General features: G+C 51.3%; 1 protein-coding gene across 1 annotated transcript; it reads left to right on the top strand.

Annotated features, from left to right (window-relative positions):
• The first annotated feature begins 875 nt into the window (after positions 1-875).
• CTNND1 (catenin delta 1) lies at positions 876-25,720 on the top strand. The gene is made up of 19 exons (XM_065403434.1): positions 876-1,070; positions 2,997-3,068; positions 4,104-4,262; positions 4,553-5,085; positions 10,082-10,545; positions 10,630-10,813; positions 11,220-11,337; positions 11,968-12,121; positions 12,470-12,487; positions 12,756-12,824; positions 14,569-14,696; positions 21,725-21,875; positions 22,326-22,518; positions 22,670-22,784; positions 23,759-23,846; positions 24,295-24,342; positions 24,582-24,682; positions 25,403-25,465; positions 25,709-25,720. Exons 1-19 carry the CDS (start codon positions 876-878, stop codon positions 25,718-25,720), a joined length of 2,865 nt encoding a protein of 954 aa, XP_065259506.1.
• Positions 25,721-26,093: the final 373 nt, after the last annotated feature.

A 26,093-nucleotide genomic window follows, 5' to 3' on the forward strand; every position in this document is an offset into this window, starting at 1 on the left:
CTGGACACTCAATAACAGACTTAAAAGTAGCAATTCTTCAACAAAAAAACTTCAAAAACAGACTCCAATGAGAAACTGCAGAACTGGAATTAATTTGCAAACTGGACACCATCAAATTAGGCCTGAATAAAGACAGGGAGTGGATAGGTAACTACAAAAACTAATTTCCCTCTGCTGATACTCCCCTTCTTGTCAACTGTTTGAAATGGGCCACCTTGATTGCATTGGCCTCATTAGCACTACGAACGTGATTTCCCCTCCCTTGGTATTCACCGCTTCTTGTCAACTGTTGAGAATAGTCCACTTCCACCTTAATTGAATTAGCTTGTTAGCACTGACCCCCCCCCCCCCCCCCCTACACACACACTTGGTAAGGCAACTCCCATCTTTTCATGTGCTGTGTATTTATACCTGCCTACTGCATTTTCCACTCCATGCATCTGATGAAGTGGGTTTTAGCCCACGAAAGCTTATGCCCAAATAAATCTGTTAGTCTCTAAGGGGCCACAAGGATTCCTTGTTGTTTTTGCTGATACAGATTAACATGGCTACCACTCTGAAACCTGTAGTAGAGGTGACACTCTGCCATGTATGGCAGGACAGTTGCCCTGGGCTGGCCAGCCGCTATTGTCCACTGGGGAGGGTGGCAGAATTGACATTTGCTCTTTCTTTGAGTGCTGAGAGAACCTGGCCTTGGGATTGATATTTCATCTGTCTCCTCTGATCTCTTCTCTCCTTCCTTCCCTCAACTGTGTCATGAAGTGAGGGGCTCCTTCCCCTCTTTCTCCCCCCTCACCCGTCTGACCCTGGTGTTCTTACACGCCCCGTGCCCTACACCCTCCCTCCCCCTCCCCCCGTGTGGGGCCCTCATCACCATGGACGACTCGGAAGTGGAGTCAACTGCCAGCATCCTGGCCTCCGTCAAGGAGCAGGAGGCGCAGTTTGAGAAGCTGACCCGGGCGCTGGAGGAGGAGCGGCGCCACGTCTCGGCGCAGCTGGAGCGCGTCCGGGTCTCCCCACAGGACGCCAGCCAGACGATGGCCAACGGCACCCTCACCCGCCGGCATCAGGTAAACCCCCCTTGGGGAGAGGTGGGCACGTGGGGCTCGGCAGAGCCCTTATGGCTGCTCCTGCATGAACTATGGTGGACGCGGGAGGAGTATCTGGCAGTCTGGCTCCTATCAGAGTTGCCCTGCCCCCTCCCAGAGGAGCTGTCTCCACACCTAATGGATTTGAGTAACTGCTGTAAGAATTTGCCAGATGAACTGCAGGTCTGGGGGTGTGAAGTGGCATTGCTTGACCCCCTCACTGATTCATGGAGGGCTCCCCATACATCTGAGTGTAGGATTAGTGTGCTGGGGAACAGATACATGAGCCAATCTCCATAGTGCTGTAGACTCATGGATCGGGACTCCATGACAGGTGCAGCCCTGCCCAGAAAACCAGGGGCCTCTGGCTCCCTTGCCCCAAAAGCCCTGTAACTAGTTGTGAGGCAGGAGGTATTGGCATCTCTGCTCTCCTGGGGTGCTTGCCTGGTATCCTCTCTAACCTGGTGACGTGATGCCTGTTTTGCAAAGTGCCCACCCTGGGGATGTGGCTGGCAGAGTCCAAGAACTCTCACAGGGGGCTTTGAGTGGCAGTCTGGGCTCTAGCTAAGTGTGCGTGCGCGCCCCCTCCCCCCAAGAATCTGCTGCTGCACCAGTCTAGAGGCTATGTTGTGATTATGTGGCCCCCACTGGCTAAGTATCTGGGTACCTCATAATCTTCAATGTATTTATCCACCCCCTAGCCTTGTGTGGCAGGCAGAGCTGCTGTTATCCCCATCGCTCCAGATAGGGGACTGAGATCAAGAGATCAAATGACTTTGCCACACACACCTGCATGATCCTGGGAGAGACCGGGGGGTTCAGTACCCTACTGTGAAGTCCCAGGCTCCACCTTTAAACACTGAGTAGTCAAATGGGACAGGGCAAGTGCCAGGAGGGGATGAGGGAAGAGTCTGCCTGAGTCACCAGGGCTCTTAACTTGTTCTCCCTGCTGCGGTGGATCTGGCTTGATCTCCTTTCTGCTCTTGTGGCTATCGTCTGTTGGGTTTTGTTAAGGGGTAGAAGTCAAGACCCTCTGTGCCCTGTTTTAAAGGGCCAGAGGACAGCTGCACTGGCAATGTTGGGCATAGAGGGTTTGGTTATCTGGCTGAGGATACTGGTGCTACTGAGAGAAACTTCCACTTGTCTAACTCCAATGTAGCTGGGATTTATATTCTTCAAAGGTGGGGGGAACAGTTCCCTGGGCCGTAAGTGGGAGGAGAAGTGAGTGTGTGTGTGAAGATCATAGGCAGTGAAAAGCCATTATGCTCTGTGGTCTGCTTTTGACTCCCCACGCTGTTCCCTCTAATCTCCCTGAGATCCTGGGATGTGTCATCGGGTAGCCTGTGGCTCCACATCAAAAGAAGATGTGAAATGTCTTGTCTCTTCTCTCCCTGGTGGAGTTGGGGTGTGCGTGCTCAGAAGGGAGCGTTAGCCCTTCTGGTAGGAGGTACATAAAGTTCTGAATAGTCTGGCAGCCATGTGGAGCACTGGGATGTCTGGAGGGTGGAGCACTAGAGATGGCTGCTTATTAACTCCTCCTGGGGACTCCCCAGACTGCACTGGGGAACAGCATTAGTCTCCTGCTTGGCTGTGTAGCACCAACCTTTGCAGCACCATGCCCAGATCTTGTCACTTCACCAAGGGCATTGAGATCTCAGGGCATGGAATCGTCCTGGCTGCTCTTATCACCTCTACCTGTTGCTAACCTCTGGGGCACTGGAATTGGCTGCTGCTGAGTCTGGAGCTGAGACTAGGGTGTGAGGCAGTCAGTACAGTCTTCACAAGGTGGAGTGGGGCACTAACCCCAAGGGCATGGGGCCTGGCCTTTCTTGCTTGGAGGCAACAGGACGATGCATCTGAGGCAATGGATAAGGAAGCATTATAATGAGCTGATGTGGCTTGTTTCAGAACGGCCGTTTCCTGGGCGATGCTGACCTGGAGAGGCAGAAATTTCCAGATCTGAAACTCAACGGACCACCGGTAAAGGACTTCTGGGAAGAGCTGGGACCTCTTGTTGGGGGTGAGGGGGCAAGGCCTGAGTTCAGGGGCTCAGTGGCTGGTCTTTCCTCTTTGTGGAAGGGACCCATCTTTCTAGGTGTTGCTGGCAAGGCTTCCCCACCCCTCTCTGTGCCGTGGTACTTTCTCTGCAGCCACCAGCAAGCAAGAGTGATGCCAGGGAAGCCTCTCTCCTCTGGATAGATGCTTTCTGACTTTCGGCAGAAAACTCTACCAGAAATCCCTTCATCCTGGGCACTCCTCCCATTTCACTTCTAGGGCATGTGCCATGTAGTGGCAGCTGGAGGGATGGGGCTTGGCCTGTGTGCTGGAGAGCTGGGCTCTCTGGTCAACCACGTACATGGGGGTGGGGGGCAGCAGCAGCACAGGACCAGTCTCCGTGTAGCCAGTGGTTTCCATTTAAGGGGGGGGAGGGACCCCCCTCCCTGCCCTGACCGTGTTGTGGATCGAGAACTCTCTAAGGGCTCCTGCTACACCCATGTAGTTCAGTCATCACTCCTTTAAATGAGAATGGAAGACCGGATCCAACAGGAAACACAGAACAGCCCTCCAGGCTCTGAGATCCTCTTATTTCCTTTATGCACCACCTCCCAACTGACACATATCTCCCTCCCAACAAGGGGACCATGCAATCTATCTTCCCCCTGCATCAAGCTGAGGAGAGCACCCTGCTTGGCTTCCCCCCTACCCCCGGTCTGGCCACCATTGCTTCTGCCTACTGTGCCAGCCTAGCAACAGTTAGAATGGGGTTGAGGGAGCTTCTGGGGCCTGTGAGGATGGGGGGCAATGACAGGTGACCCACCTAGATTCTTCCCACAACCCACTGGTGGGTTGGGACCCACTGTTTTGGAAATGCTGCTCTAGCCAGGAGATGTCTCAGTGCATCCTTGCCTAGACAGTACAGGTAGAGCTAAGGTCACAGAAATGTTGTTTCCTGTGGGTGGGAGCTGGCACTGGTCGCAATCTGGGCTGACTTGGTGTGCTCTTCCCTCATCCCAGGACCGCAGCCACCTCCTCTACAGCACGATCCCCAGGATGCAGGACCCAGGCCAGATTGTGGAGGAGACGTATACCATGGAGGAGGACCCAGAGGGCGCCATGTCTGTTGTCTCAGTGGAGACATCTGATGATGGGACCACCCGGCGCACAGAGACCACGGTGAGGGGGACAGTAAAAGAAAGGGGACTGTCTTGTCTTCAGTAGTGTTGATCTGGCCCCCCCTCCCCTGGGGTTGGTGAGATGGCATATGCACTAAACTTTCTATCCTGCATGTTTTTGTAGCACTGTTAACTAAGGCTGGGGATGAGGGCTACTGGTCAAGATGGAGGGGCACAAGCAGAGCTCAGGGAGTTCAGGCCTGAGATAGCAGGGGAGTTGGGATGATTAGGGGACATCAGCAGCCCTTGCGTTTGTAATCTGAGAGCATCTCCTTTTCCCCATCTGTTCAGGTGAAGAAGGTGGTGAAGACTGTGACCACGCGGACAGTACAGCAGGTCCCCGTTGGGCCGGATGGGTTGCCTGTGGAGGGTTCTCCTGTCTCCAATAACTACATCCAGACAGTGGACAGGAACTTCCGTAAAAATGGCAACGGGGGGCCTGGCAGCTACCTGGGCCAGCCTGGCACCGCCACACTCCCCCGTAACTATCACTACCCAGATGGCTACGGTCGCCCCTATGAGGACGGCTACCCTGGCAGCGACCACAGCTATGGCAGCCTGTCCCGTGTGACCCGTATCGATGAACGTTACCGTCCCGCCATGGATGGCTACCGGGCCCCGAGCCGTCAGGATATCTACGGTCCCCAGCCACAGGTGCGGGTAGGGGGGAGCAACGTGGACCTGAACCGCTTTCACCCAGAGCCATATGGGCTGGAAGACGACCAGCGCAGCATTGGTTATGAAGACATGGACTATGGGATGATGCCGGACTATGGCACTGCCAGGCGGGCGGGGACTCCCTCAGACCCCAGGCGGCGACTCAGGTAGGAACAGCAGGCTTTACGCACTGTCGCAGACCACTTGTCTTCTGAGTATTATGCGCCCCTTCCCTCCCCCCCGTTAGTGCCCAGCAGTGGGTGATTCCAACAAAGGTGTGTACCTCCATGAGGCAACTACTAATAGCTTGTGTGTGTATTGGGGCTGTGGTTATTACTCCTGTGTCGGAGCCTAATTGTCATAGATTGCCCAACTGGCATCTAGCTGACTCTAAAATTACGCAGTTGCAGCATTTAACCTCCTGCAGCAATGACTTCTACAGAGCTATCGTGCGCTGTCCAGAGGGTTTTGTTCTGGATGTACTGTCTCTTGATAGCATGCCCCATGTTTTTGATGTTGGTGGGCAAAGTTTAATGAGGGAGACAGGGACTGATTCTGAGTCCTGCGACTCCTTCGTTTCCTCTCTTTCCCCTCCGCCCCCTTTGCATTGTGTCAAGATGCGCCCTGCCAGTTTGGCAGGGGTTTCTGTTCCTCTGAGCCTGGCCCTATAGCCTGAGTCTGCTTGGGTTGAACAAAATAATAATTTGAGAGCAAAGGCTGCATTTTGGTTCATGCCACTGCACAACAGCACCAAATCCATTGTTGCTGTGCATTGATGTAGACGCCAACTTCTCAGCGCAGTGTTGGCTTAAACTTGCAGCTACCACTGAGCTGGGATCCTAGGATGTGAGGTTTCAGGCTGGAGGAGGATTGATTCTTGGGCTGGTGGCTGACTTGGGTTGCACAGCCCCTTGAAGGAACACCCTGTGGGGGAGAAGCGGTCAAATCTGACAATAGCAGTTGGTTCCCCTGTGCCTTGTGCAGATCAGTCACTTCCCTAGCTGATTAGCCAAGTGTTGCTTTGACTGGATGACTGCACTCTGGGGTCCTATAAAAGTTTGGCATTGCTGCTTCTGTGACACTGTATTGTCCTAGGAGGGCTGCTAATGTACTATTACACAGAATAAACTGAGGAGCCAATGTGAGGAAGGGAACCAGACAGGAACAGCCCCACAGGAAGTTGTTGCCTGCACTTAAATATTATCTAAGTATTTGATGCTCCAACCTGTGTGTGTGTGTGTGTTTATATATATATATATATATATATAATAAAAAAAATGCACTGTGGAAAGGCTTTGGCTTTGTGCAAGTGTCTTGGCTCCTTTTAGCTGAGACTCTCTAGGTTTACTCACTGCCTTGGGGCTGCTGTGTCTGAGGGGATCTGAGCCCCAAAGCTGAATGCTCAGTACAATTCCTAGCATGCATGTTGCTGTAGAGCTGGTCTTTGATTGCAGAGAATGAAACTATAAAGGCCTGGTTCAGCATCCCGTTAACCCCACTCGCATCTCTCTGAGCCCTGAAGGTCACTTAGCTCTGGCTCTGGGCTGCCAAGGGGAACGAATTCCAAAGGCTAGAAGCCCTGCCGCTCAGCGTAGAGGGATCAAACTTGCTAGTCCTGAGCCTGGACTGGCAATGAGAAACCTCTTCTGAGCAGCCTGGTCTGCAGCCATTCTGGCATCTTGATGCCTTATCTAGGCTGAGCAGCAGCCTTTCTTCCATCCAGGTCCCCCACTCTGTCAGTCTGGGAGGAGTGGGAGGCTGTAAGATCCATACTCAGTGAAAGGAATGATATAGACAAGTGTCCTGAGGTTGCTGCAGCACCTGCAACGGGCTCTCAAGCTCCCTGGTGGCTTCATGCAGACACCAAACAGGAAGGGGCACTAAATGAACTCTGCTTCTTCTCCCCAGAGCATGCCCCAATCTCCTAGCACGGCCCTATGGGCTCTCATCTGGGAAGGACTGAACTCACTGAAAGGTCGCTTCATGTCAGCATCCTTGCACCTGGCAGCTAGCAGTACTCTGTCATCACTGGTGTCACAAACTGCAGAATCTGTATGGCTGCCATGCCCTTGTCCTCCAGCTCCCCAGCTGTGGAACAGGCTCTGTTTTATCCACAGACTGGCTGATAAAGATCACAGAAATCCATGGAATCCAAGCATTGTTGGAGTTGGCTCATCACCACTATCTCAATTACCTTTTTGTCTCAAATCTCCCACTTTTGGGGATGGTACCTGGCAAGATTAACAGCCCCAAGATGTTTGTTTTGAGCAAGGTCCTAAACATTACTTTGAAGTGTGCTTGGCGAATTGCCCTCCTGAAGGAAGTCCATTAACAATCCCTTCTCTTCTCTTCCCTTCTCTCTCCTCCTCCCCCCCCCCCCCCCCGCCCACCCCAGTGTCTCTACTGGCTATAATCAGCCATGACGGACATGGGTCCATCTTGCATGTCTAGTTGCAACTTGTTAAGCACGCACAAAACCTCAGCATGCGAAACTGAATGAGATCAAAGCGCTGTAGATGATGAATTCTTTCCTCCTTCGCTTTCCCATGGAAACACTTGGACTGTCCTGAGTCAATAGAAACAAGTTGACCTTTCACAGTAGCAAGAGGCATTCAGAACTGCCAGTGTCCTGATGCAGCCCAACTGAGGGTGGCTGCTTAATACTTAGCTGAACTGGGGTTAGCAGATGTAACCGTTAAGGAGTACTCCGTCCTGACCACAGCCATGGCATAGGAACAAACGGTCTACAGTGTGGCTTGTCACTGAGATCAGGTGTTGCGGGGCTAGAGCTTCAGCCTTTTGTCACAGACTGCAGAGGGTGACGTGGCAGGCAATCTGTCCACCCTGTCACCATGGCACGTGGCTGTGGGGCACAGGATTGCAGGGTAACCACTGATGGTGGCGAAGCAGCAAAATCTCCATTGACCAGAACTTGCCAATCAAAATGGCTTCCGAGGGTGACTCTCAAACAGAATTGCCACCCCAACAGGAGTAACTGGTCTGACCTGAAGCTGTACCACTGATCAGACCATTACTCCTTCTGGCTAATACATTTCTAGCATGCTCACCAGTGAGTGGAATCAGAAACCCTTCAGATAATCCATGGTTGTAATGTAAGAGTGGGCATGTCCTAGGCGTGATCAGATGCAAAGAGACAAGTGCATGATCAGTCAAATACTCCTCTAGGCAAAGCTGATCCAAAGTACGGGACCTAGCTGGGGTCTTGTCTATACTAGAACAGTTTTGCAGGCCAGCCCTCCTAGTGTAGGTGCAGCTTGTACAGCATGACAGAAAGTGGTTTCTACAGGCATAGCTTACACTAGTTCTCTGACAAACTATACTGGTATAAAAGTTCTTGTCAGCATAGGTATGTCTCTACTAGTGCTTATACTGACATAACTGTGCTGGTATGTTTCAGGCCTGGTTGACACCTGTGTGAACACTGCATTGTATGGGTACTGCACGTGCAAGGCATTTTAAGCAGCCTCTTACTGCAGCGCCTCTTTCTTAAGACTGGCTTTACTTTTAAACTAGGCTTCTTAGATCTGCAATCCAAGTCAATGGGCAAATCATTTTTCTCCATTTGTGTTCCTTGACCAATACCTTTTCTGTTCTCATAATAAAAGGGCAGGCAAGGAGGAGTATATTTTTGTGCCTGGGATGATCAATTTAATTTCAACATTGAAACAAACTAGCGCTGTCGTGTGATTAAACAGACCAAATCAAAGTATGGGAGAAAATATTTTCTCCACTCTGCAGAAGAGGGGTAGCCCAGATGTGCAGAGACTTGGCCAGGGTGACCGTGTCTGTGTCAGGACTGGGAACTGATGTGAAATCTCCTCCAGAGTCCCACTCCAGTGCTAACATTCGTATAGGCTTTTCCCTTGCTGGTCCCCATGTCGGAACACTGTAATTTTGTTTGTATTGCATTAGCACATAGGCCAGGATCAGAGCCACATTCTGTTCAGGGAGAATATTTTTTTGTTTTGCTTTTTAAGTCGTTTCCTTCCTTCCTCTTACCCCCCCCCCCCCCCGCCACACACACACACACACACACACACACACACACCAGTTGATGGGGTGAACACTTCGACATTAGTTATGTGAAAACATCTCTGTCCACATTTGGCTTCTCAAAGTATTTTGTCAAAAGCAATTTTGCGCTTAAGCGGTGCGCGTTGGTATCTTCAAAGTCATTACATAATGACTCCTGGGAAAAGGCGGAATTGACTGTCTTGATGCAGCAGCATCACTATTACTATTTTATTGTGTCCCATAGGAATTGGGTACCCTTGAAATCTGACCCAGCTACTAACAGGAGTCTGTACCCACTTAATGACTCTGTAATACTGTAGTCCTCTTTGCATGAAACATTTAGAACCAGCCTGGCCGAGGCTCTGGAGAATACTAAATAGGAGCGATCCTTCTCTCCCCACACTAGTGCAGGCTTAATGACCTAATAGGTTTTCTGTCTCTGACTTATCTGGATTTACATTGCCCTCTAGTGGCCAGAGGATGGAACTGTTCAGCAGACCCTTCCCTGCCTTAAGAAAGTAGAGCTGCTGCTTCTGTGTGTGTAGGGTCTCTGAGGATAATCCTGATATACTGATGTAACACCCAGGTGCCCTGACTGAGATTAGGGCTCTGTTGAGTCAGGCACCATAAGCCTAGTAAGATGCTGCCCCAAAGGGTAGAGGGGAAAGAGTAGCTGCAGTTGCCCTGGGCAATGTCATGCTATCGTACACTTATCTGTCCAGGCAAAGGAAGCTGCTCCCATCACATGGCTTAGGTTGAAGGGCTGAAGGGAAGAGGGTGTGGACCTGGCTGGCCACAGTCCAGCTCCTAGCAGACAAAAACCCACATTTGGCCTCCTTCACCCTACTGGTCAGTGGAAATGGTTCATTGTAGAAGCTAAGAACCATGAAGACGGAGGGAAAGAGCTCTCTAGTCCTGGGGGCCTGTATGAGGGGATGCTGATACTACTGTGCAGAGGCATATGGTTTCTAGCATTCTCAGAGTCCCAGTGTCTCAATGGAACTTCTGGTGTTAACCTCTCTGGTTCTGCTGTTTCCCAGCACTAGGGGCTGGAGACTGAGGTCCGCTCCCCTTCATGGAGCTTACACCCTGTTCCCCTTTCTAACTCCATTCCTCTCTCCTCTGCAGGAGTTATGAGGATATGCTGGTGGATGAGGTGGCCCCTGATCAGTACTACTGGGCCCCACTGGCCCAGCATGAGCGTGGCAGCCTGGCGAGCCTGGACAGCCTGCGGAAGGGAGGGCCCCTGCCAGCCAACTGGCGCCAGCCAGAGCTGCCTGAGGTGATTGCCATGCTGAATTTCCGCCTGGACGCGGTCAAATCCAACGCGGCGGCTTACCTGCAGCACCTGTGCTACCGCAACGACAAGGTGAAGACGGAGGTGCGAAAGCTGAAGGGCATTCCGGTGCTGGTAGGGCTGCTGGACCACCCCAAGAAGGAGGTACACTATGGGGCCTGTGGGGCCCTCAAGAACATATCTTTTGGCCGAGACCAGGACAACAAGATTGCCATCAAGAACTGCGATGGTGTCCCTGCCCTGGTGCGGCTGCTGCGCAAGGCCCGTGACATGGACCTCACTGAGGTCATCACAGGTAATGGGTGGTCTGGGAGTGGTTGCTGGGGAAGGGGACCTGTGTAGTGCCTTGGTCTCACTGGCTGCATGTGCTCCGTCTCAGGGACGTTGTGGAATCTCTCCTCTCATGACTCTATAAAGATGGCCATTGTGGACCACGCGCTGCATGCCCTCACTGACGAGGTCATCATCCCGCGCTCCGGCTGGGAGAAAGAGCCCAACGAGGACTCCAAGCCACGCCACATAGAGTGGGGGTCGGTGCTCACCAACACCGCTGGCTGCCTTAGGTATTTGCGGGAGCGGCGATGGGAAGGGGGCATCTGAGCCTGTGGCACTTCAGGCTGAGCTTGTGCTGTAACTGGAATTTCCCTCCCACCTTCGGGAGGCTGGTGGCTTCTTCTTCACCATAGCTCTTTGGGGAAGGGGCGATGACCAGACTTGGCGTCTGGATGACTAAAGGCAGAATTGCATGGCAGTGGTAGTGCTGGTGATGAGAAGGTATTAATCGCCTCTCCGATGCATGATCAGTCTCTGGTGTGCCTCTTATTACTTGTCTAGCTCAGTTCTTCTCTAGGTCAGGGAGAGACTTGGGTGGTTCAGCTTGGTGGGGAGCAGGAACATGAGAGCAATCTAGTCCTTCTGAGGTGCTGCCACTGTGGCCGTCTCACCCTCCAGTGCTCTCTTCCCCTTTAGAAACGTGAGCTCTGAGCGGAGCGAGGCTCGTCGGAAACTGCGTGAGTGCGACGGGTTGGTGGATGCCTTGATATACATTGTCCAGTCGGAGATTGGCCAGAAAGACTGCAACAGCAAGGTAATGGAGCAACACGGTCCCATCCCCAGTAGATGGGAGCATGCTGCGGGGGCCAAAGCAGTGCCGGTGCTGGCATCTGGCTCTGCTTTTGTTTCTGACCGTGCCTTCAGGAAGAGATGTACTACTGACCTGTCTTCAGTCACTGCCTTTCCTTCCTCCTTTTCAGCATCCGCTTCCTTCTAGGGCTGGGAGGGGAGGAGAGATTCTGGAGCCACCTGATGTTTTGAAGGTGGGGGTGGGGACTGAGTTTCAGAATGGTTTGAAGCCTGGACTGATCTTTCTGTGCTTGGACGTAGAGGCTGCTCTGAATTCATGGTATCCAAACACTGGTCCATGGGTTGATCACCAGCAGGGGACGGAGCCCTTGGTGCCCACAGAGCAAAGCACAATCTGAGGATCAAGCAGTGGGGTGGGGGATCTGAGGCTGGGGAGGTAATGATGGAATTATCCTCTTAAGCAGTAGCCTGAAGCATGGAAGCGCTGGAGAGCTACTGCCCTAAGCCAGATAACAGTTGCCCCTTCCTCCCTGAGACCTCTGAACCTCCACACCATCCCTTATGGCTCTGAAGTATCAGGTGACCGGTAAGCCAGCTGTGTCTCACTGTAAATGACACTCTCTCCCCCTTTCAGCTGGTCGAGAACTGTGTCTGCCTGCTGCGGAACCTATCGTATCAAGTCCACCGTGAGATCCCGCACGCTGAGCGCTACCAGGAAATGCCTCTTAACCCCGCCAACAATGCTGGGCCCCACGCTGCCAGCTGCTTTGGTGCCAAGAAAGGCAAAGGTAAAGCCTGTCTTAGTGAGGAGGAAAATGAGGCTTCTTATCATGCACTAACAATCTTTGGCAAGAAGGCTAAATCACTGCTTTCCTCAAGACCTCTTGTGACAGCAGTGAGACTGCCCTGCCTGTATCTCTAGCCCTTGGTATTCAGGGCCCTGTGGTGGGTTGATATGCGGTGTTGTCAGGGAAATGACAGAAGGATCGCCACTAACTTCAAGCCTTTCCCATCTCTTCTCTTCTCTTCCTCCCCCCTTCCCCTTTGCTTTCCTGCCAAACCACCCTGTGATCCTGTTGGTATCTCTCCTCTCCTGCTTCCTCTCTCTCCTGTCCTTCTCTCCGCTTCACCAATAGATGAGTGGTTCTCCAGAGGTGAGTACACTCTTGTCTTTTTCCCTCTTACATGTTAGTTTGGGTGTTCTCCTCTGCCCACTTCCCAGTGGGTGCATGTGGGGTGGATGTTCACAACTCTGGCTAAGGAATGCTCTCGGTAGGAGATGCCCACTCTATCCCAACAGCACCTCTAGAGTTATTCTGATTCTCTCACTAATTGGAGCAAGTGTAATGAGTAATCTGGCTGGGAGGTGGTGGAATAAGCTATGCTAATACCTTGTATTCACTACTTTCATTCCTTTTGAAGGCAAAAAACCTCTAGAAGAGCCTGGTGCCGATACAGTGGACTTTCCCAAAAGAACAAGCCCTGCAAAAGGTATACTCCCTGGTGCATTTGCTCTACCCGTCTCTCCTCCCCCAGCGCCTGCTGATCTTATCTCAAATGCCATTAAATAGAAGCCAGTTAAATAAAGACCAGTTTTACGAGGGGTGGAGATACAGACAACTAATTACATGAATATAAATGCTGCCTAGTGTAATAAAGCCATGACACACACGAGTTCTGGGAAGAGCCTCTCCTACTTGGCTTATAAGAGGGAGGATGGTGCAGTGGTCAGGGCACTAGCCTAGGACTTGGTCAATTTCTTGCTATGCCATACTGTGACCTTGAGAAAGTAACTTGGTCTCAGTTCCCAATCTGTACAGGGATAACAACACTACCCTGCCTCCCCAGGGGTGTTGGGCATAAATACATTAAAGAGTATGAGGTGCTCAGATACTGTGGTGATTTGGGGGGTGTGGGGGAAGCAGAAAAGCACCAAGGGTGACTGGAGCTACACATGACTTAGGTAAGGTAAGGGCGATAACAGGTATACCTTTGTCATGGCGAGTGTCCAGTAGCTACTGTTAACTTTAACTTCCCTGCTGTGCAAAACAAGTACAGCAATGGTATTGGCAAATGTCCCAGATTCTCTTGAAACCAGGAAGACTCTGTGCACATTACACCTTTTGGTAAAACTAATAGTGAGTGTTAAACTCCAGGAGCTGCAGGCATTCAGAACTAGAACTGGTTGGGAAAGGTGGAGGGTTTGAAACCCATGGAATGAAAACTCTTTGAAAAATTCAAAGAACTCTCTTCAAACATCTGTGAACTTTTGGCTTTCTCTCTCTGTTCCCCACTGGAAAATGAGGTGTGGAGAAGAAATAAACCTAAACTCCATTTTTGACAAAATGAGAAAATTCAGAAAACGTTTTTGCAGAAACTTTGGCTTTCAAAAAGGCCATTTTAAAAAAAGAAAATTTCAAATTAAACTTCACCAGCCCTACTCCAAACAAAGGAACAGATTCTCATGAGACTTGTATACCCACTGATAAGGGTGCAGTGTCTTTTTCAGTAAAGCACTTGGCAGGACCGGAGACCAAACCCCTCTGCTTAATGTCACCTGGATGTCACTGCAACACCAGCACTTCCAGCTGATCTGGCTTGAAGACCTGTTCTGTGTAGTTGTGGCTGTGAACACTGTTGAAGTGTCCCTGCCGTGCTCATGTGTAGGCAGGAAAGGCTTTTGTAAACATTACAGTTGCTTGAACTAGCTCTGTAGGTGCCAAGAGTATCTACTGGTGATGAGGCTTGAGTCCTCCCTCTTTTCCCTGTACCAAGCTTTCAGACACTGCTGTGGCTGGCTGCTGTGACCATGACGTCACCTAAATCTGGCCTGGTGTAAGAGCACTGGCTTAAAGGGGCACTCCACATCAAACGGCTAAACCTTACCCTTTATTAGTAACACCTTTAGGTTTTAAAAATTATTCTAGCACCTATCGGAGTGCTCTGCTGCTTGAATTGCAGAACAACACTTCATTGACGGAAGTAACTGTCTGGGCTAGTGCAGGAGTGGCACCCACAGTGCTGTGCTGTCCGAGTTTCCAGTGCTGTGGGGCAATGGTTTAAAAACTAAACTGGTTTGATCCAGTTCTTATACTTCTAGTCACTTGGGAAGGGGAGAGGCAAAACCTACACCTTGTGTCAATTGTCTAACCTACTGGATAGGCCATTGCTTACTCAGTTACTTAATGAACCTCTCGGATAAGCCTTACCTGTTACTCCCTGTCTCACTTTCTAGGGTATGAGCTCCTCTTCCAACCAGAAGTAGTCCGGATATATATCTCGCTGCTGAAGGAGAGCAAGACCCCTGCCATCCTAGAGGCCTCAGCAGGAGCCATCCAGAACCTGTGTGCTGGTCGCTGGACGGTGAGTCACTTCCAAGGAGAGACAGACTGGGAACTTGATCTTAAAAATGAGGAGAGAATGAAGCCTTGGAGCTGGGTGGGGCTAGGGATCATCCATCCAGTACTGGCATAGGGGGGCCAGGCACCCAGAGGCAGATTAAGGTTTCCTGGGGTCCTGGGCCAGAGCAAGTGTGTGTGGGGGGCCCTTCTGCCCCTTCCTGGGGCCAACCCCTGTTCCACCCAGGGTCCACCGCCCCACTGCAGCCCCAAGAAGCTCTATCCTTGTGCATTGGCCCTAGGGCTGCAGCGGTGAGAGAGCTACTCCAGGGCTGCTGCGGGGGGGTGTCCAGGTGCTGGGGCTTTCCCTGTCACCCCTGCGCTTTTGCGGGGATGGTGTAGGGTGTGTGAGGGGGGGCAATCAGGCTTCCCCTGGCATCCCCAAGGTTTCTGCCTAGGATAGGGTATGGATGTGGGTGCAGGGGCTTCTGCCAGGGCGGGGGGTGGGGAGCGCAGGGCCTTCTGCCGGAGACCAGGTGTGCGGGGGGGGGGGGGGAAGCAGGGGCTTCCCCTGCCACCCCAAGGCTTCTGCCCACGATGAGGCATGGGCAGGGGGTGCGGGGGCTTCTGCGTGTGTGTGTGGGGGGGAGGTGCTGGGGGCTGCCCGACACTTCTGGGGACGGGGTGGGCACTGCTGCTGGGTCTTCCCCTTCCGCAGCAGATTTCCACTGCATGGGGTGGGGGGTGGGGTGGTTTTTTGGGGCCCCTGGGCATTGGTGTAACCGATGATTTCCAGCATTACCATGGCATCAAAGCTGCTGTAGGAGCCATGTCCCACTCCCAGACTCATTACTGGGACCAACCCGGCGTCAAAGACACTAGTAGTGTCATGGAGAGAGACATGCTAATTCTAGCATATACCCCTCCCTCCGGAGCCATGCCTGGGCACTCCTTCAGCATAAATGCCAACGTCTCCCCTTCTGCCCAGTGTCTTCAGCCATCTGTGCTCTTGGCATCAACTCTGTATTAGTGTGCAATATAAGTGGTTGCACAAGCTGGTGGTGGGCTCTCTGAGGTTAAGCCTCATGCAGGAATGCTAAGCAGTTCCTGCTGTAGGAGGTGAGAGACAGATGTGACAGAGGGTGATGTTGCAGGGAAGACCAATCAGGAGCTCTTATTTCTTCTTCTAGTAGTGTCCCTGTGGGTGCCCTGCTTTAGGTGTTGGTGCGTCCCCGTGCTGGAAATTGGAGATTTTAGGTAGCAGTGCTCGGTTGGGGCGTGCGCGCACAGCAGCTGTCTCGCGGTGGTGTTGGCGCCTCTTGTAGCGTGCGCACAACCCGACCCCCTCAGTTCCTTCTCTACAGTCCTCAGCTGCAGACGCAGCTCAGTGGCAGTGCTGCCGCTTTGAAAATCTTTAGAAAAGAAAATAGTTTACATGGTAGTTTTAGCTTTGATAGTTTAGAGTTTAGTTAGCCAGTTATTTGGGCGGCATGGGGTGGAGGGGGAGAGATTTTTCTTTTTCATTCCCTTCAGTTTTAGTTTCTTAGATTAGCAGTAGAAATCGTTTTCGTTTTAACCAATTTCTACATTTTTCTTCACATTTCACGTCCCAGTTGGGGGAAAAATCATCGGACACAATATGCCTGGCTCACCTGGTTTTCAGAGATGCGACTCCTACCACAAAGCAATGTCTGTCTCTGATGGCCACGCATCTTGTGTCCGCTGCCTGGCGGAAACTCCTATCCCCCAGAAATGTAATCCCTGTACAAATCTAAAAGCGAGGGCATGGCGAGACAGATCTCCACATTAAAATGATTATGATGGAAATAAAAATATGGTGTCTCAGGAGACACCAACAACTCCGTCACAGACCAGCAAAACTTCTGACAAAGGCAATCCTCAGTCTTCCAAAACCTCAAGGAAGTGAGCTTCGACCTCCCAAAACAGGGTGGCAGTCAGCCAGGAGATCACACTAGAGGAGGTACAAGAGAAGCTGCACAAACGGCTGAGGCGGATGGTTGGAGGATTTGCAGCCAAGATTGCTCTCCCCATTAACGAAGCCATAACGGAGCCTGCGGAGGCCATATGGCAGACATCTGCATCAGCACCACCTACCAGTAAAAGGGCTGACAAAAAGTACTTCATCCTAGCTAAAGGCATGGACTTTCTCTTCCACCTCCCCACAGCCCAACTCCCTAGTGGTGGAAGCTGTCAATCACTGCAGCAAGCAACCCCAGTTCTGTTCCACACAGGACAAGGAACATAAAAGATTAGACCTCTTTGGTTGTAAAATATACTCCTCAGCCCCACTCCAATTCAGGGTGGTGAACTATGCTGCCCTCGTGGCAAATCATGACTTCTCTAATTATGGCAAACTGCAGGAATTCTTGGAGGATCTTCCTGAAGACAAACGTCCCCAGCTCAAGGCCATCATGACCAAGGGACAGATAATGGCTCGCACGGCTCTACAGGCCTCAATGGATGTGGCAGACACAGCCGCACAAACAACTGCCACAGCAGTAGTGATGCGCAGAGCATCCTCGTTGCAGGCATCGGGAATCCTGAAAGAACTACAGCTGAAGGTGAAGACCTTCCTTTTGACAGCGGAAAGCTCTTTTACTCTAAAAACAGATGAGGTTTACATACAATAAAGGACTCTCAGGCCACATTACGTACCTTAGGCATATACACCCTACCTAACAAACTATGCCGATACACACCATATCAAAGAAAAAGACGCGTCTTTTCACCCCCAACAACAGTGGCATTTTGACCATAAACAGAATAAACAACGTCCTCAAAGACAGAGCCCCGCAACATCAGGCCCCGTCTTCTCAATCATCCATAACCAAACCTCAATTTTGAAGTCTTGGTCGAGAGTCTGAATGACCTCCCCCAGACTAAGCGCTATCGGACACTCTTGCCACAGCTTACGCCCATTTTACCACACTTTGACAGCTATAACAATGGACCAATGGGTACTGGAGATCATAAGATCTGGTTATGCTCTCCTGTTTCTCTCCATACCACCCACTCTCCCCCTTTCCCTGTACCTCTTCAGAGACCCCTCTCACGAGCACCTCCTACAACAAGAAGTGGACCACCTCCTGTATCTGGGTGCTGTGGAACGAGTTCCAAATCAATACGAAGGGAAGGGTTTCTACACAAACTATTTCCTCACCAAAAAGAAAAGCAGTGGATGGAAACCCATCTTAGATCTCCGGAAGGTAAACAAATTTGTCCACTACCGCAGTTCAAAATGGTCACATTAGCCACAATCATACCAGCACTAGACAGGGGGACTGGTTTTCAGCCCTTGACCTTCAAGATGCATATTTTCATATCACCATACGTCTGGCCCACAGACGATTCTTGAGGTTCACAGGAGGATCCAACCACTACCAATACAGAGTCCTACCCTTCGGCCTCTCCACTGCCCCTCGAGTTTTTTTTCAAAAACACTCGCGGTCGTAGCTGCACACTTCAGCACCCCTCTGTGTTGTATCTTCCCGTACTTGGATGACTGCCTATTGAAAGGTATGACCTGGGAGGAGGCGACACACATGGTACAAATAACCATAGAGCTGTTCCACAAGCTGGGGTTGCAGATAAATTCAAAGAAATCTACTCTAACCCCGACACAACACCTGGAGTTCATAGGCACCTACCTCAACTCCGTACAAACCAAGGCAATACTACCAAACCACAGGTTCATGACAATGAACACTCATTTCCACGATCACCACGAGTCCACAAACATCTGTGAGGACTTGCCTTCAGCTCCTGGGACATATGGGGGGCACGACTTTCGTCGTAAGGCACGCAAGGTTCCACATGCACTATCTTCAGGGCTGGCTGAGCACTGTGTATATGCCCAGCAAACACAACCTAAGCAAGAGTCACATTGCCTCCAAAGGTCCTCACATCTTTACACTGGTGGATGAAACCAGAAAATGTTTGTACGGGCATCCTCTTTCAACAGGACCTTCCATCACTCACTATCACGATAGATGCATCCCTGATAGGTTGGGGCGCTCATTTGGACCACCACATCATATAGGGCAAGTGGGGGGAGGGATCGCTCAGTGGTTTGAGCATTGGCCTGCTAAACCCAGGGTTGTGAGTGCAATCCTTGAGGGGGCCATTTAGGGAACTGGGGTAAAAATCTGTCTGGGGATTGGCCCTGCTTTGAGCAGGGGGTTGGACTAGATGACCTCCTGAGGTCCCTTCCAACACTGATATTCTATGGTCGGTGATGGAAACTCAACTTCACATCAACCTCCTAGAGCTCAGAGCAGTACACAACGCATGCCATGACTTCCTGCCAATCCTACAGAACAAATCAATTCACATACTAACCGACAACATCACATGCATGTTCTATATCAATTGACAAGGAGGAGCTTGCTCCCACTCTCTAGGCACAGAAGCCCTGAACTTATGGAATTGGTGTATCCGCAACAACATAAACATCACGGCAATCTTACCAACCGGGGTGCCGGAACACAACAGCAGACACACTAAGCAGACACTTCTCAGAGGAACACAAATGGGAAATACATGAATGTCCTCAATGATATTCCAGAAATGGGGCTAACCAATAGTGCCCTCTCTTCTGCTCCAGAGCAGGTCTAACACCCAAATTGTTAGGGGATGCCTTCCTCATATTGTGGAACACATCACTCCTGTATGCATTCCTGCCGATATCTTTAATCTCGCGACTGATTCAGAAGATACGGACCAACAGAGCACACATCCTGATTGTCCCCACCTGGCTCAGACTTGATTTCCCCTACCTGCTGCGCCTGGCAGTGTGTGCTCCACACACACTTGCCTTATGGGGGATCTTCTGTCACAGAAAAAGGGCCAAACACTCCATCCCAATCCGGAGAAGTTCCACCTCAAGCATTGCTCCTACGTGGTTTCAAAATAGAGAACTAGACTGTTCAGAAAGAGTGAAACAGAGATTACTAAACAGCAGACTATCTACCACTAGAAATACTTGCCTCCAGAAGTGGAAGAGATTCTTGATGTGGTGCCAACAAAAACAAACCGATTTGGTCACGGCGCCTCTATCTACTATATTAGAATTCAAATAATCTGTCTTGACCATAAGCTCAGTTAAATTACATCTAGCAGCTGTTACAGCCTTTCACAATAAGACAGAGGGGACATCAGCCTTCGCTCATCCACTTACGAGATGCTTCCTAGTGGGTATACAGAACATGTATCCAGAAGTCCGACAACCTACACCACCATGGGACCTGAATCATGTACTCAAATGTCTCACCAGACCACCCTTTGAGCCACTAGCAACCTGCTCTCTCCTACATATGTCAGTGAAGGTCGTGTTTCTGGTGGCCATCACATCAACCAGAAGAGTCCGCAAAATAGGGGCACTGATGGCTGAACCTCCCTACGCTGTAGTCACCAAAGACAAAATCATGCTACGACCTCACCTGAAATTATTGCCGAAAGTAGCTACATCCTTCCACATAAAGCAAATGATGCACTTACCCTCATTCTACCCTAACCCACACAGGGATTCTCAGGAGGCTGCCCTCCACGCACTGGATGTCAGGTGAGCCATAGCAGTCTATTTAGACAGAACCAAACCCTTCTGGACATCACCTAGATTCTTTATCTCCACAACAGAACAATCAAAGGGTTGTGCAATATCGACCCAGAGACTAGCTAAATGGATCTCCACCTGTATCTGAACCTGCTACCAACTACACAATAAAGAGCATCCCTCAGGCATCAGATCTCATTCTACACTTGCTATGGCTACATCAATAGCCTTCCTAAACAATGTCCCCTTAATAGATCTATAGAGCTGCCACCTGGGCGTCAGAGCACACCTTTGCTAAACACTATGCCAGCACCCATGGTGCTATGTCAGACACCATAGTTGGCCTTACATGTGTAGTGGTTGAGAGCATGGTAACTCCGAAGCCCCTACCATCCACAGGGGGGCACTGTGGAGCACCCACAGGGCTACTACTCAAGTAGTTACTCACCTTGTGCAGTAACGGTAGTTCTTCAAGATGTGTCCCCTTGTGGATACTCCACTGCCCACCCTCCTCCCCTCTGCTTCGGCGTTTTTGCTATCTGACTGTTCGGTGGTGAAGGAACGGAGGGGGGTCGGGTTGTGTGCGCGCTACAAGAGGCGCCAACGACACCGCGAGACAGCTGCTGCGTGCGCATGCCCCAACCAAGCACTGCTACCTAAAATCTCCGATCGGCAGCGCAGGGATGCACTGACCCATGGAGCATCCACAACTACTTCTGTGACCCACAAAGGGGTGCTTAGTGTCTTTAATCTTGAGTCCCACAGCTGTGAGTCAGATGCCGAAGGCCAGCTAAGCTAGTTATCTGTGCCTTTGAAGCAGCGTCTTGCATGTGCTGTGCAAGCGGTCTGAATAACATAGCTTATTATGGGGCCTAGCTTCTTGGGGAGCCTCTGCTTTCCTTTTTCAGACTGTTGACCCAGCATTAAATGCAACTTTCTCTAGTCCACGGTTGAGTTGCCCATAACTGCATAGTGGATTGTATTCTTGGTTCAAACTCTCTCTGGGACGGGAACTGTCCCTTGCCACATGTCTAGCACAGTGGACTCCTGAGTTGGTTGAGGCCTCTGCCATGCTCCCTGCAATACAAATGTCAGGTAATGGTCTCTCCAGCAGTGTATCCTGTCTCTGATGTGGTGTCACTAGCTGTGTCAGATGAAGGTGTGAGCAGCGCCATAATGGACACTTCTGTTCGATTGTAGTATTGCATTGATTAGGCTGTTGGGGCGCATTGCCCACCTTGGTAGCATCTAGTGTTGGCTGTTCAATACCAGACTGCTTGGGTGGGATGATTCCTGTAGGCCTCCTGGGGAGGACCCTTGCTTAGTGTTGGGGGAGGGAGGGAGTGACTCAGTGGAAGCATGTATGGGGCTGGGTGCCAGCCCTAGAGATGGAAGGGGGGGAAGGCATAATGCTGTCAGTGGGGACCGGTCATCTGCCTTCTCTTGTAACCCCGTGGCACCCTGCTCTCGTCCCCCCGCAGTATGGCCGGTACATCCGTTCGGCGCTGCGCCAGGAAAAGGGGCTCTCTGCTGTCGCTGACCTCCTGACCCACGACAGTGAGCGGGTGGTGAAAGCAGCATCCGGCGCCTTGCGTAACCTGGCAGTGGATTCCCGCAACAAAGAACTGATAGGTAAGAGCCGTGGAGGCAATGTCTGCTCTGTAGCTGCTCCCCTCCCCCACCCCCCACTGCACTCCACTCAGAGGGCATGTCTTGTCTCTGCATCAGCCAGGAGTTGTCATGGTTCTTGCTTGTTGCTCTTGCCACCTCAAGGGTACTGTGATGCCCCTCGTTCCTCTGGAAACTGCAGACTTCTGTTCCATTCCTCTGACCCCAATCACGTCTAACATGAGGCAGGGGGGTGCTGTGCTATCTTCCAGAATGCCTCCAGTAGGCTTTCTGGAGGGAGGGGGAAAGGCATCAGAACCAAGAATCACCAAACACTTCTGTCCATCCCGGATGATCCTCTCGACTCATCTTCCCTCCTGCGTGGCTCTCCCAATTCATCTGGCTGCTTAGCGTTCCTCATGCCTTCTGATCCCGTTGTGACTGACCTAATTCTCCCACCTGCCCCCACTCCAGGTAAACATGCCATCCCCAACCTAGTGAAGAACCTGCCAGGCGGGCAGCAGACCCCAGCCAAGAACCTGTCTGAGGACACGGTGGTGTCGATCCTGAACACCATCAACGAGGTCATTGTGGACAATCTGGAGGCCGCCAAAAAACTGCGTGAGACTCAGGGCATCGAGAAGCTGGTGCTGATCAACAAATCTGGGTAGGTGTGTCCCAGGGGAAGGATATGCTGGAAGCTTGCCTGAGACTTCCTGCCCCCTTTCTTCCCACCCTCTGTCTTTTCATGCATGACTCAGAGGGGACTGGATATTACCCCGTACTGCATCTTCACATTCTTGTCTTTCTCTTTCCAGGAACAGATCAGAGAGGGAAGTCCGAGCCGCTGCCCTTGTGTTGCAGACAATTTGGGGGTATAAGGAACTGCGGAAGCCACTGGAGAAGGAAGGATGGAAGAAATCTGACTTCCAGGTACCTGAGGTGACTGGGAGGTTGTTGGTGAGGGGTCATTGGCTTTCAGAGGGTGGGGAGAGACAAGGTTCGTATTTGGAACTCCACTGGACCTTTTAGCATGTTTCTATAATGCTTCATGTTTAGACTCCTTCCCTGTTGCTGATGAGCAGTGGCCAACCTTCTGGACACAAGCTGGCCCTGCCCTCCTGGTGCCCCCAGTAGCCCTGCTGCCTCATGGTGGGCCAAAATCTTAGCTGTGTTTATATAAAATCCTGGAGAGGAAGGCCATCCTGTAGCTAAGGTGCTGGCCTGGGACTCTGGACATCTGGGTTCAGTTCCCAGCTCTCCTTGTGTGACCTTCGGCAAGTCATGTGGGGCCAGTTACTTGGAAGCCAGCAGCTCCCGTTCTCAGTGCGGCTGGGAAGGTTCTTGTTTTCAATAGATACTGTTGGGTGCTGAGAACTCCGGACAATCTGGCTACTTTTCTAGGAACAGATCTTAGAATTCTGGCTTTAATCCCTGTCAGATTCCCATTTGATAGATGGGGATGGGCACGTCCTGCCTTTCCATAGGGCTTCATGATTAGTGTGAGATCAGTATCTGAGGTGCTCAGATACTGGATCCCACATACACATGCAAGTTCCTAGATGGCACTAAACTTCCCCCTTGATAGACAGCTATTCTCACAGCTCCTTGCAGAAGAGTCAAAATGCAAAGAAGCTTATTCACCAGGCCAAATCCTGTCTTCCACTGCATATTGAACCTCTCCTGTCAGCGGCACCCAGACTTCCCTGGGATGGGCTTGACCACTCTTCAGGCCTTCAGACGCTAGAGGGCAGCACACTTGGATCAGTCCAGATTCTGCTATTGCTGAGCTCCAGCTGTAGAGGCCTAGGTATCTTGGTGTCGCAGGCTAAGGGACCTATGTGCGTGTGATCAAGCAACTGAGATGTGTGGGGTCATGGATGTTACAGGCCCCTCTCCTGTTTCAGGTGAATCTAAACAATGCCTCTCGGAGCCAGGGAGGTAACTCGTTCGATGACAGCACCTTGCCCCTCATTGACAGGAACCAAAAAGCAGGTATGTGTCGCCCTGTAGACAGCCGTGCAGCCCTCACAAGTCCAGTCCTACCTGCTGACCCCCTATGTTCAGATTGCTTCAGTTGCTCTTGCTGCAAAACCCAACATGTTGTCCAGTGCAGTTAGTGGGCTCCGTGTTCCAAGAGCTGACTCTGCACCTCACTCTTGGTGGTTTCACTGGGAGCTGTTTGGAGCACAGACATTGTCAGAGGTGTTGAGCAAACTTAACAGTCCATGGGTTAGACTGAGAACGTAGCTGGTGTTTGTAAAGGCCCTATAGCAACTTGCATTGGGTTTGTGAGCCAGCTGACTTCACCTCAGGCTTAGGTAATTCTTGCCTGCCTGAGTGAGCCCAAACAATGAGCCAGCTTATCTGCTGCCTGAGAGTTTGCCTGGCTGGGTGAGTACCCTTGAGGGTGGTGTCTGAAACTCCCGTCCTTTCCCTCTAGATAAGAAATCCTCCCGAGAGGAGATCCAGATGAGCAACATGGGACCAGGTAAGAAACTGGCAGCTGGCTTATGGCACAGACACACAGACTAGAGTATGTGGGGATCTGCCTAGAACATGTCCTGCTGCTTAGATCTGAGCTAACACTGGCGAGGGAGGGAATGTGTAAAGGGTCAGGAAAATCATTGTAAATAGCTCTTGACCGGCACTACCAGCTTCATGCAGCCTAAGCTCCCAGCTGCTAGTTGGAGGGGTCTGTCTCACTTGCCATGTGTCCTCCTAATCCAGACAACAACTACACCACACTGGAGGAGAGAGACCACAATAGGACCCTAGACCGGTCTGGAGACCTGGGCGACGTGGAGCCGCTGAAGGGAGCACCGTTGATGGTAAGACCTGCTACCCCTCTCAAGTCCCCTGCTACTTCTGCTCTGCTCTCCTGAATCCCAGAAACCTGGGGCACGTGGGGAGGGAAGGGCTCTGGACCTAGGTGGTCAGGACAGGCAAACTGGAAGAGGAATACTTGGGCCTGGTCTACACTACGACTTTAATTCGGATTTAGCTGCTTTAATTCGAATTAACGCTTGACCCGTCCACACAACGAAGCCATTTAATTCAAATTAAAGAGCCCTTTAATTCGATTTCTTACTCCTCCTCGACGAGAGGAGTAGCGTCAAAATCGGTATTGTTAATCCGAATTAAGGTTAGTGTGGCCGCAATTCGATGTTATTGGCAATTAGATGTTATTGGCTACCCACAATGCATTGCTCTGGAAATCGATGCTACTACGGTAGCTTGGATGCACACCACTGAATTAATGGTGCCTAGTGTGGCCGAATACATTCGAATTTATAAAATCGGTTTCCTAAATTCGAATTATATAAATTCGGATTAATCCTGTAGTGTAGACATACCCTGTTGGCCTCTGTGTTGGAAGGAGCCAAGGAGAGAACCCAGGCTGTGTCAGATGACTCTGCTTTACTGCTCTGCCCTATCTGCTGCCTGGACAGTCCCCGTCTTCCCCCTCAACCCATCAAGCTCAGTGTCCCTTTTCCCCTTCCTGTGTCTTGCATCCTTCCCCACACCCCACTAACAATGTGTGTCTGCAGGAGGATGAAAGGCAGGATTCCCTGCATGAGGAGGATGACGACCTGTTGGCTTATCCGCCTATGGTATGTTCCAGACTCCCTTTGAGTCTCCTGCTCATGTACACCAGGAAGCTGGAGGATAACCTTCTTGGGCAATCTGGTGGTGCTTGGCCAGTCAAATCATACTCTATTCCAGATCCCAATCACTTGCTGATCCGTGACCATAATCTACCTTGATTTGTTTTGCTTGGTGTGCATTGTGCTCCTGCTTGATGACAACTCCTCCCCCCCCGGTGCTAACCTTTTCTCCTCTCTCTCTCTCCACAGCAGAAGATCTAGTCTCCTCCCTGCCTCCGCTCAGTTTGGGTTTATAGTATGTTATATACAACTCTTTCTTTGTGGTGGAATGGACTGATTTTTACCTTACTTTTGCTGGACTCCTTGTGCCAACTACCCAGCCAAATGATTGGCCCTCTGCACCCCTTCTGCCTGGGGGTGGGGGACATCCGGACAGGGCCCCCTCACTCCCTTCTGTAGACGGCTGCCCCTCGATCCTTGGACGCCTTTTTATCTTTCCTTCCAAGAGCAACTCCTGCAGACCAAATACTTGAGGGATCTCACTGGAGCGACTAAGGCAGGCTCTTCAAGGAACTCCTCCTCTGACGCCACAATCTCCTGCTGCACTCACAGCGCAAGGTGGACCTCAGTGGAG

The sequence above is a fragment of the Emys orbicularis genome, chromosome 4 (assembly GCF_028017835.1).
Source record: "Emys orbicularis isolate rEmyOrb1 chromosome 4, rEmyOrb1.hap1, whole genome shotgun sequence".
Lineage (NCBI taxonomy): Eukaryota > Metazoa > Chordata > Testudines > Emydidae > Emys > Emys orbicularis.